This window comes from Lissotriton helveticus, chromosome 7 (assembly GCF_964261635.1).
Source record: "Lissotriton helveticus chromosome 7, aLisHel1.1, whole genome shotgun sequence".
In the NCBI taxonomy this organism is placed as follows: domain Eukaryota; kingdom Metazoa; phylum Chordata; class Amphibia; order Caudata; family Salamandridae; genus Lissotriton; species Lissotriton helveticus.
In genome coordinates this window covers 931,159,930-931,185,919 of record NC_136068.1, presented here as the reverse complement: position 1 = coordinate 931,185,919, position 25,990 = coordinate 931,159,930, and the positions used below count along the sequence as shown (strand labels likewise).

Below are 25,990 nucleotides of genomic sequence, written 5' to 3'. Positions count from 1 at the left end.
AGCTTGCAAGAACACACAGCTCCGAGTGTCAACAAGTTATTACCAACGCTTTCTTCTGCCAGGGGTCGCCAAGGCACTATACGAGCGCGCGATATTTGTTGGTCCAGTGACACTGGCCTAGAACAGGGGGCGCGCTTTGACCCAGAGGGCTACAATCATATTTTTGACACAACAAGGGCAGGTTACCATCTCACCTGGCTGGGCTCGTTTGACCCCTCTAGCTCAGAGACATAAGACTCCGTTTCATTCACTAATTCTCGGAGCTCAGGAAAGTTCAGGGGTCGCATAAATGTGAACTCACTTGTGTCCGATTCGGGGGGCAGATAGGTCCCGTAGCGCTGAGCGAGGGGGTCACTCGGCCTCACATTGACATCCACAAACCTCAGGGTGCCATCGGGGTTCAGGGTAAGGGTGGGGTGGTACTGCTTCTGCAAGTCTGCCGGCTGCGGCTTCTCGGGGCAGCAGCAGCAGGCGCCAGAGCCCACCGTGCTATCCTTGAAGAAGCACTTGGCCGACAGGGCTATGAAGGTCAACAGTGCCAGCACACTCACGGCCACCAAAGACACGATCAAGTAGAGCGTCATATCCGATTTGCCCCTGGGGTGGACCTGGAAGTCGCGAGACTTGGGGCTCTCCTCCCGGATGCTGTCTTCCAGGGACAGCAGCATGGTGACGGTGGTGGACAGCGGCGGGTCCCCGTTGTCCTGGACCAGGATGAGGATTCTCTGCGTGAGGTTATCCCGCTCTTGGAAGCCCCTGGCAGCCCGGAGCTCCCCGGTGTGGGGGGAGATCCGGAAGAGAGAGGGGTCGGTGCACTGCAGGAGGCTGTAGGAGAGCCAGGCGTTGTGGCCCGAGTCCGCGTCCACCGCCGTCACCTTGCTGACCAGGAACCCCACGGGGAAAGAGGGCCGGATGCTCTGGTCCAGGGTGAGCTCGCTGGAGGGCACGGGGTACATCACCACAGGGGGGTTGTCGTTCTGGTCCTGGATGTAGATGACCACGGACACGTTGGATCCAAGTTTCGGGCTCCCAGCATCCTCTGCGACCACGGTCACCTGCAGGATCTGGATGCTCTCGTAGTCGAAGGAGCGCTGGGCGAAGATGTCGCCCGTGTTGGAGCTGATGTAGATGAAGGAGGAGACGGGGGAGCCCTCGAGGAGCCGCTCGGCGATGGAGTAGGTGATGCGCGCGTTGTCCCCCTGGTCCGGGTCCGAGGCGGACACGGTGCACAGCAGGGCGCCGGGCTCGTTGTTCTCCCGGATCTGGGCGCTGAAGGAGGACTGCGAGAACCGCGGGGGGTTGTCATTGACGTCAGAAATGTTCAGGACCACCGTCTTCTGTGTGCGCAGAGGGGGGCTCCCCAGGTCGGTGACCACCAGCTCCAGGGTGTACTGGGACACGCTCTCCCGGTCCAGGGCCTCCCCAGTCACCAGTGAGTAGTGGTTGCCCAGGGACTTCACCCTGAAGGCAGGGTGCGAGATTTCCAGGCGCACCTGCCCGTTCTGCCCGGAGTCCCGGTCCCTCACCCGGAAGACGCCCACCGCCGTGCCCACCGGAGTGTTCTCCGGCACTGAGGTGGCCAGGGAGGTGAGCAGCAGCTCGGGGGCGTTGTCGTTGACGTCCTCCACGCTCACCTGCACCAGGCAGCGCCCCTCCATCTCCGGGACCCCCCTGTCTCGGGCCCTGACGTGGATGTCGTACACCCCGGCCTCCTCGAAGTCCAGGCTGCCCTCCAGGCGGATGTGGCCCGTCAGAGGGTCCAGGGAGAAGAGGCCGCGCGTCGCGCCAGGGGTGTGCTCCTCGTACGAGTACTCCACGTCCCCATTCACCCCCTCATCCGGGTCCGTGGCGTTCACCTGCAGCAGCAGGGTGCCGGCCGGCGTGCCCTCCCCCACGCTCACTCTGTACACGGGCTGCTCGAAGGCGGGCGCGTTGTCGTTGATGTCCAGGACCACCACCGACACCCGGGCAGTGCCCGACCTGGCCGGCGCGCCCCCGTCGAAGGCCACCAGGGTCAGCTCGTGCTGCTCGAGACCCTCCCGGTCCAGCGCCTTCTCCAGCACCAGCTCTGGCAGGAGCTGGCCGTCCTTCAGCTTCTTGACGTTCAGAGAGAAGTACTGGTTGGAGTACAGGGCGTAGCCGCTGACCGCGTTGGTGCCCACGTCCGGGTCGTGCGCGCTCTCCAGGGGCACCCTGGAGCCCACGGCCGCCGACTCGTAGATGCGCACGGCGCGCTCGGCGCTGGGGAAGCTGGGGGAGTTGTCGTTCACGTCCAGGACCTCCACCTCCAGGCGGAAGAGCTCCAGGGGGCTCTCAATGAGCACCTCCCCGGAGAGCAGGCAGCTGGCGCTGGGGCCGCACAGGCGCTCCCGGTCCACCTTCTCCTTCACGAGCACTTCAGCCCGGCCCGGGTCCAGCGCAAAGTACTGCCTGTTGCTCTCGGTGCTCAGCCTCAGCCGGCGCTCAGAGGCGGCCGCCGCGTCCAGCCCCAGCTCCCGGGCCAGGTTCCCCACCACTGTCCCCGGCTCTGCCTCCTCCAGCACCGAGAAGCGAATCTGCCCGGAGCCCCAGCCCCAGAGAGAGGTGAAGCAAGCCACTTGCCACCACCACACCAGCAGGCACCTCCGGGGCCCCATGCTACGAGAATCCACCGCTTAGATCTCTTCTGGGGGGCAGGCGGAGTCCACTTCCAGGCAGGGTCGGTCCCAAAGTGCAGCACCCAGCTCCCAAACAAGTGCCACCGTCCCCGAGCGCTCCAGAGCCACTTCAAAGTAGGCACCGCTTGCACAGCTCTGCCTGCGAGCTGGGGAGGGGGCGGAGGCTGACTCACGCAGCTCCAGGGGGAGGAAAGCAAGCGGGGGGAACAAGCAGATCCCCTCGCAGCATTTCAACTCATTGGCCACGAGATCCTCCTACGGCCAGCCAGTGGCAGCACCACCTACGCGCGCAGAGAGGCACAGCCTGTGCGCACCAGTGTGTGCACGAGGGCCGTGCCAAGCGCTCGACAGTTTGTGGACAGACGTGGGCTGGGAACGCCATCACAGGAAGCAAAACCAAGCTTTGCCAAGAATACCCTGGCAATTAGCATTCACTTTACATAAGGCGCCTGCTTGTGCTTGGTAAGACGCGCACGTGCGCGCGCAGAAGTGAACTATTGTCAGCGGGATCAGAGCCCTCCCGGAGGCTTCACGGCTGGAACAATGGGTTAATAACACCTCTGCGCCGACTCCTCTCCGGCTCTCGCCCTCTCTCTTTCCACTGCTGCACACCATGGCTGATACACTTTCTATTTAACTAGATGTCTCATTTTCACACCTCTCTCAGATCTGCCAACGTCCCAGCTCAGCTCTCTCCTCCTTTTTCTCACGTCTCTCCCTGTTTCTGCCTCGCTTCTCTCTCCAACCTTTCTATATCCTGAAGACAATAACTTCAGCAGAGAGGCCTCAAACTACATTCGCATGTGTGCGGCTTTCCTTGATAAATACTTAGTGCAGATACCCGTCGCCCCCTCCAACAAGCAGACACCGCTGACAACTCCAGCCCGTCGGTCCCCACTGACCTCGGGCCGGTCACGGGCTCCCTGCAGCTGCCTACAGCCCACGCGTGTAATGAGACCGGCACCTATCTAGCCCTCCCTGGAAAGCATCTGCCATCACTACCCTTCTACTCCACACCGCCCCGAGTGGCAGCAGCAGACACTGTCCTCCCGTGCAAGATGACTGAATTTACCGCCATGGTATAGATGGCACTGTGCTCCTAGGACACTTTATGGGGTCTCAACCAGTCCCACTGGAGTTGGAAGGAACCCTCCACCCCAAATATGTTATTCATGTATCAACTATCGGTGGGTCTACCACAGCCCCCCCCCCCCAAAAAAAAACTTACTTAGGAATTAAGACTTAACTTTGTGTTAACACGTAGACCGTGAGGACAACAGGGATAAAATAAAGAATATTAAAGCACAATGCTCCGATGTCCAAGTCCGGCTTATTGTAACCCATTCGCAAACTGTCCTTGTTTCAAGATGTTTAGAGGTGATAACAGCGCCGTTCTTGGACCGAGGCCTGCAGCTCCCACTGCGACCGGCCTGTAACACAGGACTGAAAACCGAGCGACCCCAGGGGTTCCTGCAGGAGACGGAAACCGATGGAGAGGTCCATTATTAACAACAGAGATACCAATGTTTCCCTGGATGTGTACATCATTTGATGAATAATGAATCGACGGCCGGGCGCAGCCTCTCTTGTGGTCCACGAGAACGCCCCGACTGACCTGCGAGCGAATTAACAGTGAACACTAAACAGGATTGTGTTTTTCCAACACTCTTATAGAATTTATAATGAATTACCCGGATTCAGAGAACCTACAGCTATACCTGGCGCGCGGCACTACTGGGGATGCTTTTTCCAGCTGTGGGGAGAGGGGGGCTGCAGGGGGAAAATGCGAGATGCCAGGACCCCCCCTTACATGTGGCGAATTAAAGTAAATGCATGGTGGGAGAGAAGCTCGAAAGGGCACGGTTACAAACACAAAGGGTGTGTACTCCGTACACAAACAAAGAAAGTAAGCTAATAAAAACATTCACTACTGGAAGTGTACATAGACAGCGGTTAGTGACCTCTAGCAGCCCTTCACAACACTAGATGCCACCGCACCTGCCACTGGAGATGCGGTGACCCTATTCTACAGCATCCCAGGGCAGCCTCGTGCACCGCACGCACACCAAGACTTCTCTTTGGAATGGTGGTCCTCGTTACCGCCATGAAGTCACAGAAACAGACCGCCACAAGTTAGGTGGGTTCTCTTTACCGCCAACAAGTCACAGAAACAGACCGCCACAAGTTAGGTGGGTCCTCTTTACCCCCAAGTCACAGAAACAGACCGCCAAAAGTTAGGTGGGTCCTCTTTACCCCCAAGTCACAGAAACAGACCGCCAAAAGTTAGGTGGGTCCTCCTTACCGCCAAGTCACAGAAACAGACCGCCACAAGTTACGTGGGTCCTCCTTACCGCCAAGTCACAGAAACAGACCCCCACAAGTTAGGTGGGTCCTCTTTACCACCAAGTCACAGAAACAGACCGCCAAAAGTTAGGTGGGTCCTCCTTACCGCCAAGTCACAGAAACAGACCGCCACAAGTTACGTGGGTCCTCCTTACCGCCAAGTCACAGAAACAGACCCCCACAAGTTAGGTGGGTCCTCTTTACCACCAAGTCACAGAAACAGACCCCCACAAGTTAGGTGGGTCTTCTTTACCGCCAAGTCACAGAAACAGACCACCAAAAGTTACATGGGTCCTCTTTACCGCCATCAAGTCACAGAAACAGACCGTCACAAGTTAAGTGGGTCCTCTTTACCACCAAGTCACAGAAACAGACCCCCACAAGTTAGGTGGGTCCTCTTAACCACCAAGTCACAGAAACAGACCGGCACAAGTTAGGTGGATCCTCTTAACCACCAAGTCACAGAAACAGACCACCAAAAGTTACGTGGGTCAGAGGAATATATTTGATGGTGCAGTCTAATACTATTGCTCCCAGGAACACATTCATTAATGATCTGTAGTTACACTAAGAATATGGTTATGCATTTGGTGTGAAAGCAGGGGACACTAATTGACAACACTGAAATATACAAATGACCGTTCATGGTTGCAAATTTCTATCATTTGCTCAGATTACCTTACTAAACGGTCAACCCTTCAACAAGTTTTGGAAAAATATGAGTTGTGTGGTGGCCTCGTTTTGGTTGAACTGTGCAGTCCTAGTGCCAAGAAGCCCGTGGCGTGAGCCCATGTCGGGCTTATACATAACTCGAGAGTTGCGGTCACCAAAATAACAGAAAAACACGACAAATAGCGACAATCTAGGTCACCGTCATCTGGCTGTATCTACGCAGACATTTGTAAATATAGAACTATGCTGCTACAGTTAAATATTTCATAACAGTAACTCGATGCCTGGCTGATCTAATTCTGTTAATCCCATTAGGGCCATAAACACTGCGCTCCGATTCTTCGACATTAGACAGTGCAGTCGGAGCTGCCAATTAGGGGGTCAATGTTGATAGAGGGTACAGGTGGCCCTTATCTTTGACTGGTCGTGTTTGTAGGCCCCCCCAGTTTACCGCGATTAGAATCACAGAGGGCTCCGTGCAGCGCCCCCTGTTGATGAAACGGTGACAACCTAACCCTCCCCACCCCTGAACATTTGGGGTATTATCTGCAGAGCTAAGAGGGTAACTTTGCACACTGACGCTGCCTTCCCGGGTGACTCTCCCATGGTCGGATTTAGGAACACTGCTATTGTGAAAGAAGCCAACAATATGCCATGTCACGTGACACCTGTGATGTGTACAGCAGGTGCATGGCCCGGCTCCTGCACACTGCCGAAACAGAAAGTGAAAGCACAGCTGCACATACTCTAGGTAACAGAGCCCACAGCCGCTGCCAGCAGCCCCGGCACTGTACACTGTCGTACACCAGGCGCAGCCCCACGAAGGAGGCTCCGTGCACATTCCATTCTAGGACCCGCAGACGGCGCAAGCCGCGCCCCACTACCGCATGTTAACTTCATGCGTATTGAGGTATGACAGCCCCACATCAGAAACTCATCCAAGGGGTGATGGGGCGGTAAAGCCACACCACAGCTATGGGCTTTAGCGTGTTACATTCATGTAGAGAATCTAGCGACAGATATTTGGAGCGCCATACCATTCATTTGCTACGACAGAAGTGTGCGTGGGGGTGGGGTGGAGGGGGGGGGCGTTTGCGTGAGCTTTAGGGGAGGGGGTGGGAAGGAGGGGGGCATATCTGCCGGCTCACAGTTGATTTGCCCGGACACATAACCCGGCCGGAGTCCTGGCAGCCTTTGTGCTTTTCCTGCTCCCGGTCTATGTAATATTCCTCGAGGAACACCGCCGCACAAATTAAATGCATCTCGCCTCCTGCAGAGATTTAGGGGATGTTATTTCAATCGTGGCATTACTGCGATGCTGCTGAAACACACATATGTAACCGATGCCAAGTCCATCACATCTCCACACGGGATGAATTAAGCTGTGCAGCACGACAGTCTCGGCGTTAAAATAGACAAAATACCCAGGAACCTCTATCCCGGCACTCGAGTGTCTTGTCATGCTTGTGCACGCACGCCAGCAGTGTTTGCAGTCACACTCCTTTCAGGCACCTCGGAAACCAGAAGAAGAAGTCAGCGCAGCTCGGAAGACGTGAGTCTAGTGCAGCGCACTGAGCCAGTGGGAGGACGAAACCGAAAGTGAAAGCAAGGCAGCATGTTAAACGGGACAGATGATTGGCTCATGTGCCTACTAAAATACGCCCCTTGCACTAAAGCAACAGAAACACATGCAGCTGTTCATCAGCAGTGCCTGTGTGAGCCAAAAGCGGCATCTCATATCAGAGCTCCAGCTGCAGCACCACTGCATTACTGTGCAGAAGTGTATGGTATGACACACTGTAGGCAGGTCTACGTTTCACAGTCATGAACACGGCAAACGCAAGACGGAAATCACACCAAACGTTTTGGGCAAATTACAATGCAGGACGAGCACGTGACACATTTCAAGTGAAATAAATGTAGTCTCACCAAAATTAGTGATTACACACCTGCGTGCACATGTCTACGGTCGCCTTCTAGCATTATATTCTGCGAGTGTTATCAGCCCCTTCAAAAGAAGAACGCCAACCACACGCATTAAACTTCAAAACGCAAGTGTGCGTGGTGACACCACCCAATATGATTATTACTAGGCAAAGCTTCACTTACAATCAGAAGAGCACATACCTATATCTGGCGCTACCGCATTTACTAAAATATTAACAACCCGATTAACTTCAAAGTGTAAAAATTACAAACATTCTTCAAACAGCACCATTTTATTGAACTGCAGATACAGGTTTCTGAGTGATTCCACATACATTCACTTATTCCAATTATGAATACAGGTAAAAGATACAGTTTCAATGTGACCTGTTAGAAAATATTTTTGACTGCGGGGCTGTAACGCAATACATGTACCCAACAAATCTTCATGTAGGTAAAATGTGCATTATTTTAATCAGCTATGTTAATTTACTTGCTACTGAATCTCACCTGATTGAGGTCGTTTAACCTCTCCACACCGGACCCAAAGGGATCCATTTGGTTCACAGTATCTCTGAGTTCCGGAGATTGCAGGGGTTTCATGAAGGTAAAACTTCCTTGGGATACACAGGTCCTGTATCCCTGATTCATGGGGTCGGAGGGTCTCACACTGACCTCTGCGTAACACAATGACCCGTCCGCATTCATCTGAAGAGTGTGGTGGGGCTGCTTGGAGAAATCCCAGGGTTGTGAGGGCTCGATGCAACAACACAGGGAGGTGACACGGTTTCCTCCCATGATGCACCTCGCTGACAGGATGATGAAAGTGACCAGACACAGAACACTGATGGCCACCAGGGATATGATGAGGTACAAGGTCATGTCAGTGTCTTCCAGTGGAGTTTTATGGTAATCATGAGACGTGGGCTTGTCCACGCTGACGTCATCCTCTGGTGACAGGAGGATGGTCACGGTGGTGGACAGCTGCGGCTCCCCATTGTCCTTGGCTAGAATAAGAAGCTTCTGGGTGAGGTTCTCGGTCTCTTGAGGCCTCCTGACAGCCCGCAGCTCCCCAGTGTGCGGAGATATTCGAAATAGAGACGGATACGGACTTTGCAGGAGAGCATACGAGACCCAGGCATTGTGACCCGAGTCCGCGTCCACTGCTGTGACTTTTGTCACCAAGTAACCCACCGGGATCACCCGAGGAATCCTCTGCTCCACTGTGGCCTATCCCGAGGGCACAGGGAACACGATCACCGGGGCATTATCATTTTGATCCAGAATGTAAATGAAAACAGAGACGTTGGAGCTGAGTTTGGGAGAACCCGCGTCTTCTGCAATAACATTAATGTGCAACACCTGCACGTGCTCATAATCGAAGGAGCGCTGGGCGTAGATGCTTCCGGTGTTGGAGCTGATATAAAGGAAGGAAGAGGCCGGGGAGCCCTCTATCCGCTCCTCTGCTATGGAGTACGTGATGCGAGAGTTCTCTCCCTCATCCGCATCGGAGGCGGACACAGTGCAGAGCAAAGTGCCGGGTTCGTTGTTCTCCCTGATGGAGGCGTCGAGGAAAGGACTCGGAAACTGCGGGGGGTTATCATTGACGTCTGAAATGTTGAGGAGGATTGTTTTCTGTGAGCGCAAAGGAGGGGACCCTAAATCTGTAACCACGAGTTCAATAGAATATTGAGGATTGATTTCTCTGTCCAGAGACCCGTCTGTGATCAATGAGTAATGGTTTTCGAATTCTTTGATCCTAAATGGAAGGTCGGGTGAAATATCCACGTGAACTTTCCCATTCAGGCCGGAATCTCCATCTCTGACTCTGAACACACCCACTGCTGTCCCAGTGGGGGTATTTTCTGGGACTGAATGTGCCAGGGAGCTTATTACAACCTCTGGGGAGTTGTCGTTTTCATCTTCAATTTCGACTTGAATAAGACAGTGACATTCCAGCTGTGGTGTCCCTCTGTCTGCGGCCCTAGCATGAATTTCATACAAGTTAGTTTCTTCAAAGTCCACATCTCCTTGTAGCCATATTTCTCCAGTGTGGGAGTCCAGATGGAACAATGAACTAACTTCTTCTGAAGTCTGCTCATCATATGAGTATTCAACGTCTCCATTGAGTCCCTCGTCGCTGTCAGTGGCGCTGAGAGTGATCAGTGTCGTCTTCACTGGGGCATTCTCTCTTAGTTTCACTTTGTACACAGACTGGTTGAAGACGGGCGCGTTGTCATTCACATCCAGCACAGTGACCGTTATCCGGGCTGTCCCGGATCTGGGGGGGGCTGCCTCCATCCACGGCCGTGAGGGTCAGCTCGTGCTGCCCCTGGCTCTCTCGGTCCAGCGCGTTCTCAAGGACCAGCGAAGGAAGGAGCTTCCCGTCTCTGAGACGTTTCACGTTCAGTGTAAAGTGTTCATTTGTATTCAACTTGTAATCGGTGACTGCATTCTTTCCAACATCTGGATCTATGGCTCCCTCTAGTGGCAATCGAGTTCCCAGAGGAGAGTTTTCTGCAATCCGGAAAGCGCGCTCAGCGGTGGGGAAGGTGGGCGCGTTGTCATTGACATCCAGCACCTCCACCTCCAGCCGGAAGAGCTCCAGGGGGTCTTCGATCACCACTTCCGCCGCCAGGGTGCAGCCGGGGCTGCCCCCGCACAGGCTCTCCCGGTCCATCTTGTCCCTCACAGCCAGGGCTCCGCTCTCCAGGTTGAGGGTGAAATGCCCCGCGCTGCCCTCGGACCCCAGCCGCAGCCGGCTCCCAGACACCGCGGCCGCCTCCAGCCCCAGGTCCCGGGCCACGTTCCCCACGACTGTCCCCGGCTCTGCCTCCTCCAGCACCGAGTACCGGAGCTGAGCCCAGACCCCGCCCCAGAGGGAGAGGAGGCACAGGAGCTGCCACTGCCACCGCTGCTGGGAGCTCCGGGGGTTCATCCTGACAGTAAACTATCCAATGGCTGTTTCTGGAGCCTCCTTGTAGTGTCAGTTGCAAACAGTACAGAAGCCTGGACTCTGCAGTGAAGGGCACGACGTGTTTATCAGACAGAGTGTAGAGCCGGGTCTGCATCGGTTCAGCTGCTCCAGTTGTGAGCAGGAGGGGGGAGTGTGTGTGGATGCAAAGCTTCTGGAGGAGGAGTGAGAGGAGATGAGAAAGGATCTAGTGTGAACGAACAGCTCATTGGCTAAAGTGCCCTTCACGTCCATTCAGATAAAACGCCTTCTTAAAGTTGTAAAGACTCTAGGAAGCAGGTTTGCAAATTTGCTAAGTGCACCACTTCGTCACGTTCCCATTCAAGTGTGATAGGGAACACACTTTCTAGTGTAATCTTCGAGGTGATATCGAAAGTGAAAACATAGTTTTAAGTTGACAGCGCTCCTGGTATGTACCAAACCCAAATCACATATGTTAAAACACTTAGCTTGATAAGTGGAACATTTAAGATTATGAAACGTGCTTTCAGATCAGATCAGTGTATTGATAAGAGCTAGAAGCTACAGAATTTTTTTTGCATAAAACACAGACCAAACATCGGAAGGACGCAGCATAAGGAAGTAGTCTGAGGACTTAAGTAGAGGGTGAATAAAATATTCAAGGAAAGGGCTTGTGCACCATCAACAGTAAACACAGCACATACTGAAAGAAATACAGCGCAAAACCTAAAGAAGGGTAAAGTTCATTCCTGCTCACGTTGAGTCACAATTCAATCAACAGATAACGGGAGAGCACGAGGAATTAGGCAAGGCGGAATGAAATGGCGAGCCCATACATTATTTAAGATAACAGGCATCAGTTTCCAAGAATGTTTTAACTAACAGTTTAGAAAAATCAAGACGCACATCCACGCATAACGTACATTGAAAAGTTTTCCACTCTTGCATCCATCCAACCCGTGCTTTGCCTGTAGACTCATGCCCCGCCCCTTCCCGAAGAGAAGGGTGTCTCTGGTGACGTCATATACTCTTTGGGCCCCTTTCTCCCACAGCAGCTCTTTCACTATCTCCAACAACACAAACCATATTCGCTAGTCCCAGGCTACTCGTGTGTTTCTGGCACCGCACAACGAGATTGTGTTAAAACATACTCTGTCTGACCCATTAAGTACCACGGATGGCTTTCTATGGCAAGAACCTTTTTTTCCGACAAGAGCACGGTAAACTATTAAGACATGCGTTGTGATATACAAACGCACAACACGCTTTTCTGACGAGAAGTTCACTGGAGAGGCCAGCGGGGCCTGTTCGACTCTTCAGAAGCAGAGGCATCGGCTCAGCACACACCGCCAACATACACACACACAACGCTCTCACATGCAACGAGCCTCCAGCCAGCACACATTTGATCAGATCTTGCATCACTGTCACCGTTCAAAACAATCGACCAGGACACGTAGCAGCTGTAAAGGGCGCCCGGCTTGGAACCCGTTAAAAGGCTCAAAGTTGCTTTTATCTGACCCCCGGTTGTAACACACACTGGGGGTCCCTTTCAGCTATGATTGGAGTTACTAGACGAGGCTCACGGCTGCATTGACCAGAGGGTGGCCTGAACGCAAGTTTGTCATTGAAAACAGGGGCACGTTTACCACACTAGAGACCTGGATTGTAGAAGGATTCCCCGCGAATGCGAATTTACAAGGGGGACTTTGTAGCCATGTCCACACGCATCCCACGCTCTAACTCGACCTTTAGTCTAGTTGTGGACACGGAAACAAAGCGCCGGGGCGCAGAAGCAAAGAAACCTTGCATTCTCCAACGCGGCCCTCTGGTTCTACTCCGTGTCTTAATACAAAAGGGAGACCCGGTCATTTCGCGGGAAGTGAGTGCCGCTGCAAAACCAACCAAACTAGGCCCGAGGGACCACGCATCACTGGATTCCATTGCTGTACGGGCCTGAGGGCAAGATGGGCCGTAGACAGCCAGCGAGGAGGAAAGGGAAAATGAAAGCAGGACAGCTAATGTAACTCAGCAGCTGTTTGGACCCGGCCCTCAATGACGTCACCTCACCCCTAGCAATGCACTCTAACCAACAGAAACGAGTGCTATCGGCCTGTCCCACAATAAAAACAAAAGACTAGCGTAAAGGTAAGTAGTGGCAAACACCCCTAATGACATAACACAATATGAACAAGTATTACACGTTTTCCTTTATAACGTTACGTGGAGGTTACTGGTAATGAAAACAAAGTTCATATACCTATATACCAAGTAAAGTATTTTCTTAATATTAAGATTGCTTCTAGTAGTTGAAAGAATAAAGGGTTGTCACGCACAGGCAGAACGTTCTGCCCCCAAAAGGAGTATACAGTGATTCAGAGCGCTTCGACATACACAGACATTAAAAATACTAATACAGAAGAAACACGTAAGTTCCAAGTGCGATGGGTTAGAGAAAAATGTTCGTTCTAGGAGACATGTGTACCATGAATTAACATTGGGAATCCATATAGCATGTGACTGCAAAACAAAGTTAAGGTAAATCACGAATGTTACTACTGCATCTCACCTGGTTGACCTCGCCTAACCTCTCCTCATGGGAGTCAAACGGATCCTGTTCCTTCGTGGTCTCTCTGAGTTCTGGAAAATTCGGGGGTCTCCTGAAGGAAAAATCACTGACTTGGGACAAACAAGTCATGTAGCCCTGGTTCAGCGGGTCGCCTGGCCTCAGGTGGACATCTGCGTAGGTCAATGACCCATCAGCATTTATTTGGAGCGCTGGGTAGGGCTGTTTGGAGAAATCCCAGGCCTGAGGTTTTTCGGTGCAGCAACAAAAAGGTAAGATCCGGTTTCCACCCATGATGCACCTCGCTGACAGGATGATGAAAGTGACCAGACACAGAACACTGATGGCCACCAGGGATATGATGAGGTACAAGGTCATGTCAGTGTCTTCCAGTGGAGTTTTATGGTAATCATGCGATGTGGGCTTATCCACGCTGACGTCATCCTCTGGTGACAGGAGGATGGTCACGGTGGTGGACAGCTGAGGCTCCCCATTGTCCTTGGCTAGAATAAGAAGCTTCTGGGTGAGGTTCTCGGTCTCTTGAGGCCTCCTGACAGCCCGCAGCTCCCCGGTGTGCGGAGATATTCGAAATAGAGAGGGATCCGGACTTTGCATAAGAGCATACGAGACCCAGGCATTGTGACCCGAGTCCGCGTCCACTGCTGTGACTTTGGTCACCAAGTAACCCACCGGGATCACCCGAGGAATCCTCTGCTCCACTGTGGACTCTCTGGAGGGCACAGGGAACACGATCACCGGGGCATTATCATTTTGATCCAGAATGTAAATGAAAACAGACACGTTGGAGCTGAGTTTTGGGGAACCCGCGTCTTCTGCAATAACATTAATGTGCAACACCTGCACGTGCTCATAATCGAAGGAGCGCTGGGCGTAGATGCTTCCGGTGTTGGAGCTGATATAAAGGAAGGAAGAGGCCGGGGAGCCCTCTATCCGCTCCTCTGCTATGGAGTACGTGATGCGAGAGTTCTCTCCCTCATCCGCATCGGAGGCGGACACAGTGCAGAGCAAAGTGCCGGGTTCGTTGTTCTCCCTGATGGAGGCGTCGAGGAAAGGACTCGGAAACTGCGGGGGGTTATCATTGACGTCTGAAATGTTGAGCAGGATTGTTTTCTGTGAGCGCAAAGGAGGGGACCCTAAGTCTGTAACCATCAGTTCAATAGAATATTGAGGGTTGATTTCTCTGTCCAGAGACCCGTCTGTGATCAATGAGTAATGTTTATCAAATGATTTTATCGTAAATGGAAGACCTGCTGATATCTCTACACGGACTTTCCCATTCAGCCCCGCATCCCTATCTCTGACTCTGAACAGACCCACTGCTGTGCCAATGGGGGTGTCTTCTGGGACGGAATTGGCCAAAGAAGTTATTACAACTTCCGGGGAGTTGTCATTTTCATCTTCTATTTCGATCTGAATAAGACAGGCTCCTTCCAGCTGTGGCGTGCCCTTGTCCGTGGCTCTGACATGTATTTCATATAACCCACATTGCTCAAAGTCCACATCTCCTGCTACACAAATTTCTCCAGTTTTTGAGTCCAGATGGAACAAGTTACTGACTGCATCCGGGGTGTGCTCTTCATAGGAGTATTCCACTTCTCCATTGAGTCCCTCGTCGCTGTCAGTGGCGCTGAGAGTGATCAGTGTCGTCTTCACCGGTGCATTCTCTCTTAGTTTCACTTTGTACACAGACTGGTTGAAGACGGGCGCGTTGTCATTTGCATCCAGGACAGTGACCATTATCCGGGCTGTCCCGGATCTGGGGGGGCTGCCTCCATCCACGGCCGTGAGGGTCAGCTCGTGCTGCCCCTGGCTCTCTCGGTCCAGCGCCTTCTCAAGGACCAGCGTGGGAAGGAGCTTCCCGTCTCTGAGGCGTTTAATGCTCAGTGTAAAGTGTTCATTTGGGTTTAGTCTGTAATCGGCGACTGCATTCTTTCCAACATCTGGATCTATGGCTCCCTCTAGTGGAAACCGTGTTCCTGTAGTCCCTGCTTCCATAACCCGTACAACGCGCTCTGCGGTGGGGAAGGTGGGCGCGTTGTCATTGACATCCAGCACCTCCACCTCCAGCCGGAAGAGCTCCAGGGGGTCTTCGATCACCACTTCCGCCGCCAGGGTGCAGCCGGGGCTGCCCCCGCACAGGCTCTCCCGGTCGATCTTGTCCCTCACAGCCAGGGCTCCGCTCTCCAGGTCGAGGGTGAAATGCCCCGCGCTGCCCTCGGACCCCAGCCGCAGCCGGCGCCCCGACACCGCGGCCGCCTCCAGCCCCAGGTCCCGGGCCACGTTCCCCACGACTGTCCCCGGCTCGGCCTCCTCCAGCACCGAGTACCGGAGCTGAGCCCAGACCCCGCCCCAGAGGGAGACGAGGCACAGGAGCTGCCACCGCTGCTGGGAGCCCCGGGGGTTCATCATAAACACGTTACAAATGAATCCTTCTTTGGGACTTTTGGATCTAGTCACCGGCAACAAAGACCCCGGCTATTGAACGCCTCCAGCCGCCCACCGCGTCCTCAGAGGAGAGAACAGAGCGGCATCACTTCAGCAGCTCGGTCTGGGAGCAGCAGGAGGGAGCAGGTTAATGTGAAGCACCAGGATGTGCGAATGGGAGAGGAGAAGGGACGGGATCTAGTATGAACAACATAGCTCATTGGCTAATGCTTCCTCAGACATTAAAGCAGTGCACACGCCTTCTTAAAGGTGCAGAAGCTGCCTAGAGCTTAACTGGCAAACCTGTCATGTTCAGCTGGACCAAGTTTACATTCATTGTTTGTGGGAACAAAAAGTCTGCATTGCCCATTAATAGACCTGCGAGCAAACAAGGCTACTACACAGTTAAGTTATTGTAGCTAAATATAGTTATTATAATAAATATGACACATACGAGTTCTATTTACGGACTGAAACTATTGAAGAATACTAGTAATTGTATTTGGATTATAAGAAATGACCGCACCAGAACACGTGTTTGAACACAGATTTAAACAAGCAGGTGCTTAATATCAAAATGTCTACAATGTAAAACATAACAGATGTAAAGTTAGCTATGAATCCAGAAACAAACAGCTGACCGAAGCTTAGCAAACACAATTAAAACACCCAAATCTACTTAGTATTTTGGAAAAATAGAGTGCAGGTGGTAATACTAAAGAGCAGCCATTCGAGACCATTTATTGGTGGATGTACGCCACCTTCCGTGTGATGTGTAAAGAAATAGTAAGGGTGGTATTTGAAACATGTCAGGAAAAGGCACAAGCCCTGGTTTGGAAATTATTTTGAAGCTTAATTTTCAGATCTCTAAGCGCAAGTTTTAAACAATTTACAAAATACGAGTTTAAGTTATGGAGCCATGGTTTGTCCACACTGGTTATTCACTCAGATTGAACAAGTGATAAAGCCGGGCCTTGTTTACATTTTTAAATGCACGGTTACACGCTGCTAGCCACTTAAGTGACTACAAATTCAGAGAACAAGCAATTCATGAAAAGCTGTGTCATATGGAGGTGTAACTGTTCACTACGATGTCATGTAGAACAGCGCGCCCTTCTATGAATGGAAAGAAGTGGGTGTGGCCCGTGACATCATGCATCCTCTTACATTTCCTCGAGTCCCTTACTTCTGCGCAAGCTCTCTTCTGTTGTCCATGTAATCTCTCTTCTGAAACCTCAAGCTGCGCCGCGCTGCATTATTACCCTGTTGCAACCAGCACCCACCCTTCGTTTTAAGTAATCCAACCCTCATGCAAATAAATACACCAACAAAGGAAGAAAGGCTGCCCTTTTGTAATACCTGTACAACCAATCAATTTTAGTGATATGAGGAGCCTGGTTTATCCTTGCATTCAACTCTATCATAAAACAGTTGGCATGGGCGACTTCTAAATGGAAGAAAAATGTCTGTTAGTAAACACCTAATGTGCAACCCGTAATTTGGCCTATACACGCGTGCTGCAGCGCAAGGCAGCGTGTTACAATTATAAAACTGTATTCTCAAGGCGAGTACACTTAACAGATGTGGTTAAAACTGAAGGTTTAAGTCACAGACACTTCCCAGCGCAATAACCAAGTGAGGCGGCTGATGTCACACCTTTATGATCAGCAGAAACAAGCAAACTTTTAAACAGACATCGCACCGCGATCGTTCGTCACATCCCTCGGAATGTTTTATGGACGCAACAGGGAAAAACGACCAGTTTGTAACCCGTTAGCCAAATAGTACCTCTGTAGTGCTTAGTTACAACTTACAAGGGATACACAGGGGTGATTGTTTAAGGTGTTATAATAAGTGCACTTTCTTGTAGCGCATCTTGCGCCGACAGAGATCCACCTCCTGTATTGACAAAATCTGCCTCATTCAAACACCTGCAACCTTCTTCTGTAGAAATACTATCTAGATTTCTTCAGATGATGGGCAAATACTTAAACTGGCGGTGAACCCGGCCTGCTGTAACTCACTCCATTCGTCTGGCCCACCAGGTCACCTGTCGCACGCTCTTCCCTCCTGCTGTGTAACTTCCTCGGTGGATTGCGGGTGCGCCACTTTCACCGCCTCTCACAAAATGCAAATTTTGAAATGCAACAGAGCTGGGTCCCCCGAGAGACTCTCGCTCAGCTCTCATGTTTAGACTCGTCCCTTAAAATATCCACGTATCAGCCCCACTGAGAGTCAAGCTGCGAAGGAACGCGTCACAGGTGAAGACCTAACACTTCCGGTCGAGCGCGTCCCTTCATTTGACATCACATTTGTAAATACAGAAGTTTCTCGACGGTAACGTGGCTTTGCAGAATGCCCAATACAGAGAGTGAGCTGATAAAACCAGCAGCCTCAGCCCCAGTGTTTCTTCCAGCAGCCCCGGGGTCAGGATATGAGCGGAGGGAAAGATGAGCACCGCACAGCCAATGGGAAGAGGAAACTGAAAGTAAAATCAGGGCTCCTGATAAAACCGAACACGGGATTGGCTCATGCCCTCCTCCAATTATCAGCAGGACAGGGCACGCGCGCATTACTCCTCAGTGCACAGACTCCAGACTGCTAAGGGGAAATGTAGCCACAGACACAAATAAATCTATCCCGACACTTTCAACAGACCTGACCTGGATGTTACCGGCAATTACCAAATGTAGTCACACATAAGTAAAACAATAAACGTTGTCATTTCCAAAATATTAAGACCGCAGTGGACTAATATCGTAAAATACAACCCACGAGCAGAGGCACCTTATCTGCCCACCTCGATTATTACACTGGTACAGAAAGTGTTTCCGTTTCCCAGTTCACACAGTTTGCAAAACAGGAGTACCGAAAATTACAATTTCAAAGTACGTTAGTCATTAATCTCTGGGACATAAATACATGGCATATGACAATATGTCTCCAATGGATGCATACAAAATTGGACTGTATAAGGTAGATACATCGATTGACTAGAGTCACTAGTGTCTCACCTGGTTGAGCTCATTTAACCTCTCCACACCGGAAACAAATGAACCTGGTTCGTTCCCAGTTTCTCCGAGTTCCTGAAAGTTCAAAGGTTTCATGAAGGTGAAGTCACTGACTTGGGATACACAGGTCCTGTAGCCCTGATTCACAGGGTCGTATGGTCTTAGACTGACCTCTGCGTAGGTCAAGGACCCATCAGCATTCAACTGAAGAGTTGGATGGGACTGTTTAAAAAAATTAGAGGGTTGGGCTCTTTCGGTGCAGCAACACAAAGAGGTGACGAGGTTTCCTCCCATAATGCATCTAGCGGACAGGATGATGAAAGTGACCAGGCACAGAACACTGATGGCCACCAGGGATATGATGAGGTACAAGGTCATGTCAGTGTCTTCCAGTGGAGTTTTATGGTAATCATGAGACGTGGGCTTGTCCACGCTGACGTCATCCTCTGGTGACAGGAGGATGGTCACGGTGGTGGACAGCTGCGGCTCCCCATTGTCCTTGGCTAGAATAAGAAGCTTCTGGGTGAGGTTCTCGGTCTCTTGAGGCCTCCTGACAGCCCGCAGCTCCCCGGTGTGCGGAGATATTCGAAATAGAGACGGATCCGGGCTTTGCAGGAGAGCATACGAGACCCAGGCATTGTGACCCGAGTCCGCGTCCACTGCTGTGACTTTTGTCACCAAGTAACCCACCGGGATCACCCGAGGAATCCTCTGCTCCACGGTGGCCTCTCCCGAGGGCACAGGGAACACGATCACCGGGGCATTATCATTTTGATCCAGAATGTAAATGAAAACAGACACGTTGGAGCGGAGTTTGGGAGAACCCGCGTCTTCTGCAATAACATTAATGTGTAACACCTGCAGGTGCTCATAATCGAAGGAGCGCTGGGCGTAGATGCTTCCGGTGTTGGAGCTGATATAAAGGAAGGACGAGGCCGGGGAGCCCTCTATCCGCTCCTCCGCTATGGAGTACGTGATGCGAGAGTTCTCTCCCTCATCCGCATCGGAGGCGGACACAGTGCAGAGCAAAGTGCCGGGTTCGTTGTTCTCCCTGATGGAGGCATCGAGGAAAGGACTCGGAAACTGCGGGGGGTTATCATTGACGTCAGAAATGTTGAGGAGGATTGTTTTATGTGAGCGTAAAGGAGGGGACCCTAAGTCTGTAACCATGAGTTCAATAGAATATTGAGGGTTGATTTCTCGGTCCAGAGCCCCATCTGTGATCAGAGAGTAATGATTTTTAAACGATTTTATCGTAAATGGAAGATCGGACGATATTTCCACCTGAACTTTCCCATTCAGTCCGGAATCTTTATCTCGGACTCTGAACAGACCCACTGCTGTCCCAGTGGGGGTATTTTCTGGGATTGAATTTGCCAAAGAGCTTATTACAAGCTCTGGAGAGTTGTCGTTTTCGTCTTCTATTTCCACCTGAAGAAGACAGTCTCCTTCCAGTTGTGGTGTCCCCTTATCTCTGGCTCTGACGTGAATTTCAAATACCTTGGATTCTTCAAAGTCCACATCTCCTTCTATACGAATTTCTCCAGTTCGGGAATCCAAGCTGAACAAGTTACTAACTACAACTGAAGTGTGCTTCTCAAAAGAATACTCAACATCCCCATTGAGTCCCTCGTCGCTGTCAGTGGCGCTGAGGGTGATCAGTGTCGTCTTCACTGGTGCATTTTCTCTTAGTTTCACTTTGTACACAGACTGGTTGAAGACGGGCGCGTTGTCGTTCACATCCAGGACAGTGACCGTTATCCGGGATGTCCCGGATCTGGGGGGGCTGCCTCCATCCACGACCGTGAGGGTCAGCTCGTGCTGCCCCTGGCTCTCTCGGTCCAGCGCCTTCTCAAGGACCAGCGTGGGAAGCAGTGTCCCTTCCGCGAGACGTTTCACGTTCAGTGTAAAGTGTTCATTTGGGTTCAGCTTGTAATCGGTGACTGCATTCTTTCCAACATCTGGATCTATGGCTCCCTCTAGTGGAAACCGCGTTCCCAGAGGAGCAGATTCACCGATCTGCACACCATGATGAGCGGTGGGGAAGGTGGGCGCGTTGTCATTCACATCCAGCACCTCCACCTCCAGCCGGAAGAGCTCCAGGGGGTCTTCAATCACCACTTCCGCCGCCAGGGTGCAGCCGGAGCTGCCCCCGCACAGGCTCTCCCGGTCGATCTTCTCCCTCACAGCCAGGGCTCCGCTCTCCAGGTCGAGGGTGAAATGCCCCGCGCTGCCCTCGGAGCCCAGCCGCAGCCGGCGCCCCGACACCGCGGCCGCCTCCAGCCCCAGGTCCCGGGCCACGTTCCCCACGACTGTCCCCGGCTCTGCCTCCTCCAGCACCGAGTACCGGAGCTGAGCACAGACCCCGCCCCAGAGGGAGACGAGGCACAGGAGCTGCCACAGAGTGATCACACTGGCCCTGGCCATTCTGAGCAGACAAGTGTGTAGTGTGTAATGACCCCTCGGTAGAGCCAGAGCAGACAACGCAGAGGCTCGGGCTGCGGAGCTCGTCCAGTCCTTCACAGCAGCTTGGGAGGGGAGGGGAGGGCAGCTCTGCACCGTCTGAGCTGCTCCGTGTGTGATCGGGAGGAGGGAACATGAGATGCAAAGCTACATGGGGTGGAGCTGGATGACAGAACACGAGAGGATCTGGTGCGAACAGCGCAGCTCATTGGACAAAGTCTCTTCCCACTGCAACCATTGGAAACACCTTCTTAAAGGCACAGACACTTCATGAAGGGTGGTGAATATATGCAGTGATTGCACCACTTGTACAGGGTTTGATATGAATGAACAGTTTCTTATGATGAATATAACCTAACAGACTTGAGGCAAAATATTAATTTAAGATTAGGGACATGCAAGTTTGTTGAGAAAACAAATGAAAGTGTAGGCTGTGCAGATCAATGTTACAACAAATAGAAAAAGAAAGGTGCCATTCTAAATGTATATGGGAATACAATACAAAACGCACAGGAGCTATACCACGCAGTCACAAAATAGAGCCACGTATCTACTTTTTAATCACAAACGTACAGATAGAGACCCTGGCCCCCTGTAAACGTCATCAGCCCGTGACCACAAATGAAGGTAGATGCTGCCTTCAGAGCGAAATTACCTCATCACGTTCACGGAGAAAGAACGAGCACCTGTTAGAGGCATCTCAAAGTGGACCACTTGCTGTTTTCTTCAACATGGACGGCTTTAAAATCAATAGCGAAAAGCACATTTAAAGAGACTCTTGCTAAAAAATAAAAGACACCAGGAGGAAGTTACACGGAGCATTATAATTGATGCACCGTCAGGAGGGAGGAAAAGAAGCCAAAAATACAGAGCCTTTAGAGTTTATTCAATGCAAGCTTTAAGCAGTTCGTAGCCACTAAAACAATTAAGCAAAATCAGTTATATCGTCGTCATTATATTTGGCATAAATCAAGCCAATACAAGTTTGTCATGTAGAGATGCGGTGCCCTTGGCGTGAATGGACATAAGGGGCCGGTGACATCATGTGACGTAATGTACTTCCTTGAGCTCCTTCCTAACCCTCTACCTCCCATCACCAATCTCAACAGCAAAGCTTGTTTTTCCCTAGACGACCGAACAGTCTACTCAAACACAATATAGGAAGAAACAAAGCAAGAATCTATCTATCTAAAGTAATTGTGACCGAGTTCACCCAACAGGGTGGGATTTGTCTCGTGAAATAACTTTAGGATCCTTAGACTGCAGGAAGGGGGCGCTCTGCACCCACAGTCCAGGGAAACACGGGCACATTAGTATTTAACATTCATCAGCCCTCACAGCGAAAGTAAAGTAACAGCCCGCCGACAATAACTTCCACAATTCAATCCAAGTCATCTCACAGAGGCCGCTAAATCCAGAGCAAAGATGTCCGTACATCGGAGGCTCTACCCCGGCTGAGAGTTAAACTATGAACAAGACCCCCTGGGCCCAAGTGAGAGCGGCGAGTCGGCCCTTTGTTTCTCCTTTTATAAATACAAGAGTCTCTCCAAAAGAAGAGAAACGTCTCTGCTCATCTCCCAAGACCGGAAGTTCAGCTGCAGAACAAGATTCATCGGCTCGAGGGATCAGCATCTCCCCGGGTGCTGATGCTGAGCACGCGCTGTGGGCAGACAGCAGAATTAATACGCGTCCCTTATAACCGGAAATGAACATTATTGGCAAGAGTAGACTATACTATTAAATAAACAGAAAAACGCATTTTAATGCTTGTAAAATAAAAATAAATGAAAGTAATGACATTAAAATAGGACGGAGGAGCAAGACATGCATATAATTCTGCCGCACACAGTGCAAAATGCCCAAAGTGCTTGAAAATGTGCAATCTACATACAATTATGTAGAAAGCACAAAAATATACTTTCAAGGTCTGACAGTCTGGGAGAGATGTATTGCTCTAGGGCAGACATATACGCCTTGTGAGTAAACATCAGTAACATATTTGGGCAGTGCCTAACTACCTCACCTGGTTGATCTCGTTTAACCTTTCCACACAGGGCACGAATGGATCCAGTTCGTTCAAAGTGTTCCTAAGTTCCGGAAAGCTCGCCGGTTTCATGAAAGTGAAATCACCTTGGGATACACAGGTCCTGTAGCCCTGACTCATGGGATCTCCCGGCCGCAGGGTCACATCTGCATAGGACAAGGAGCCATCCGCATTTACCTGGAGCGTTGGGTGGGGCAGTTTAGAGACATCAAAGGGTTTGGATCTCTGGATGCAGCAGCACAAAGAGGTGACGTGTCCTCGTCCCACAATGCATCTGGCAGAGAGAATGATGAAAGTGACCAGACACAGAACACTGATGGCCACCAGGGATATGATGAGGTACAAGGTCATGTCAGTGTCCTCCAGTGGAGTTTTATGGTAATCATGAGACGTGGGCTTGTCCACGCTGACGTCATCCTCTGGTGACAGGAGGATGGTCACGGTGGTGGACAGCTGCGGCTCCCCATTGTCCTTGGCTAGAATAAGAAGCTTCTGGGTGAGGTTCTCGGTCTCTTGAGGCCTCCTGACAGCCCGCAGCTCCCCAGTGTGCGGAGATATTCGAAATAGAGACGGATCCGGACTTTGCAGGAGAGCATACGAGACCCAGGCATTGTGACCCGAGTCCGCGTCCACTGCTGTGACTTTTGTCACCAAGTAACCCACCGGGATCACCCGAGGAATCCTCTGCTCCACGGTGGCCTCTCCCGAGGGCACAGGGAACACGATCACCGGGGCATTATCATTTTGATCCAGAATGTAAATGAAAACAGACACGTTGGAGCTGAGTTTTGGGGAACCCGCGTCTTCTGCAATAACATTAATGTGCAACACCTGCACGTGCTCATAATCGAAGGAGCGCTGGGCGTAGATGCTTCCGGTGTTGGAGCTGATATAAAGGAAGGAAGAGGCCGGGGAGCCCTCTATCCGCTCCTCTGCTATGGAGTACGTGATGCGAGAGTTCTCCCCCTCATCAGCATCGGAGGCGGACACAGTGCAGAGCAAAGTGCCGGGTTCGTTGTTCTCCCTGATGGAGGCATCGAGGAAAGGACTCGGGAACTGCGGGGGGTTATCATTGACGTCAGAAATGTTGAGCAGGATTGCTTTCTGTGAGCGCAAAGGAGGGGACCCTAAATCTGTAACCATCAGTTCAATAGAATATTGAGGGTTGATTTCACGGTCTAAAGCCCCGTCTGTGATCAATGAGTAATGGTTTTCAAATGACTTGATCCGAAATGGAAGGTCAGGTGAAATAGCTACATGAACTTTCCCATTCAGCCCGGAGTCTCTATCCCTGACTCTGAACAGACCCACTGCTGTCCCAGTGGGGGTGTCTTCTGGCACTGTGTGGGCTAAAGACGTTATTACAATTTCTGGGTGGTTGTCATTGACATCTTCTATCTCGACCTGCACAAGACAGTCTCCTTTCAGTTGTGGCGTTCCCATGTCGGTGGCTTTAACATGAATGTCATACAAGTTAGACATTTCGAAGTCCACGCCGCCCTCTACATGAATTTCTCCCGATCGGGAGTCCAGATGAAACGTATGACGAACTTCATCCGGGGTGTGCTCTTCATAGGAGTATTCAACCTCCCCGTTGAGTCCTTCGTCGCTGTCAGTGGCGCTGAGAGTGATCAGTGTCGTCTTCACCGGTGCATTCTCTCTTAGTTTCACTTTGTACACAGACTGGTTGAAGACGGGCGCGTTGTCGTTAAAATCCAGCACAATGACCGTTATCCGGGCTGTCCCGGATCTGGGGGGGCTGCCTCCATCCACGGCCGTGAGGGTCAGCTCGTGCTGCCCCTGGCTCTCTCGGTCCAGCGCCTTCTCAAGGACCAGGGAAGGAAGGAGCTTCCCATCTCTGAGGCGTTTAATGCTCAGTGTAAAGTGTTCATTTGGGTTCAACTTGTAATCGGTGACTGCATTCTTTCCAACGTCTGGATCTGTAGCTCCCTCTAGTGGAAATCTGGTTCCCGGAATGGCCAGCACTTCTGTGATATGCACAACGCGGTCCGCGGTGGGGAAGCTGGGCGCGTTGTCATTCACATCCAGCACCTCCACCTCCAGCCGGAAGAGCTCCAGGGGGTCTTCGATCACCACTTCCGCCGCCAGGGTGCAGCCGGGGCTGCCCCCGCACAGGCTCTCCCGGTCCATCTTGTCCCTCACAGCCAGGGCTCCGCTCTCCAGGTCGAGGGTGAAATGCCCCGCGCTGCCCTCGGAGCCCAGCCGCAGCCGGCGCCCAGACACCGCGGCCGCCTCCAGCCCCAGGTCCCGGGCCACGTTCCCCACGACTGTCCCCGGCTCTGCCTCCTCCAGCACCGAGTACCGGAGCTGAGCACAGACCCTGCCCCAGAGGGAGACGAGGCACAGGAGCTGCCACTGCCACAGAGTGATCGCACGGGCCATTCTAGGCAGACAAGTGTGTGGTGTGTAATGACCCCTCGGTAGAGCCAGAGCAGACAACGCAGAGGCTCGGGCTGCGGAGCTCGTCCAGTCCTTCACAGCAGCTTGGGAGGGGAGGGGAGGGCAGCTCTGCACCGTCTGAGCTGCTCAGTGTGTGATCGGGAGGAGGGAACATGAGATGCAAAGCTACATGGGGTGGAGCTGGATGACAGAACACGAGAGGATCTGGTGCGAACAGCGCAGCTCATTGGATAAAGTCTCTTCCCACTGCAACCATTGAAAACACCTTCTTAAAGGCACAGACACTTCATGAAGTGTATGCTAAAAATGTATGCAGTAGTTTCTTCGTGTGTACATAGTTTTATCTGAAGACAAAGTTGGTTATGTTGTATATAACCTGCTAGAAGTTAGGCAAAATGGGAATTTAAGATCAGAGTGTTGCTGGTTATTATTCACTCTCCTAAACCAGCCATGTAGAATTTAAAGTTGTATTAGTGTTGCATAAAATGTGAAAGCTGTATTTTATGT

General features: G+C 51.7%; 1 protein-coding gene and 2 pseudogenes across 27 annotated transcripts in view; all 3 read right to left on the bottom strand.

Annotated features, from left to right (window-relative positions):
• Nucleotides 1-25,990, bottom strand: part of LOC144769402 (protocadherin gamma-C3-like) — a 917,178-nt gene that overhangs the window by 120,852 nt on the left and 770,336 nt on the right. The window contains exon 1 of one of the 27 annotated variants that reach the window (XM_078653478.1): nt 18,559-21,095. The exons of 24 other annotated variants lie outside the window; for them this stretch is intronic. In XM_078653478.1, the coding sequence (XP_078509604.1) occupies nt 18,559-20,982 (2,424 nt within the window). In that variant the 5' untranslated portion in view covers nt 20,983-21,095. Of the gene's footprint in view, nt 1-194; nt 2,789-8,108; nt 8,488-18,558; nt 21,096-25,990 lie in introns of those variants that run through there. 2 more of the 27 variants (XM_078653493.1, XM_078653470.1) reach the window with 2 other exon arrangements.
• On the bottom strand, nt 9,835-10,650 carry LOC144769405 (protocadherin gamma-C5 pseudogene; annotated as a pseudogene).
• On the bottom strand, nt 23,033-25,465 carry LOC144767237 (protocadherin gamma-C5 pseudogene; annotated as a pseudogene).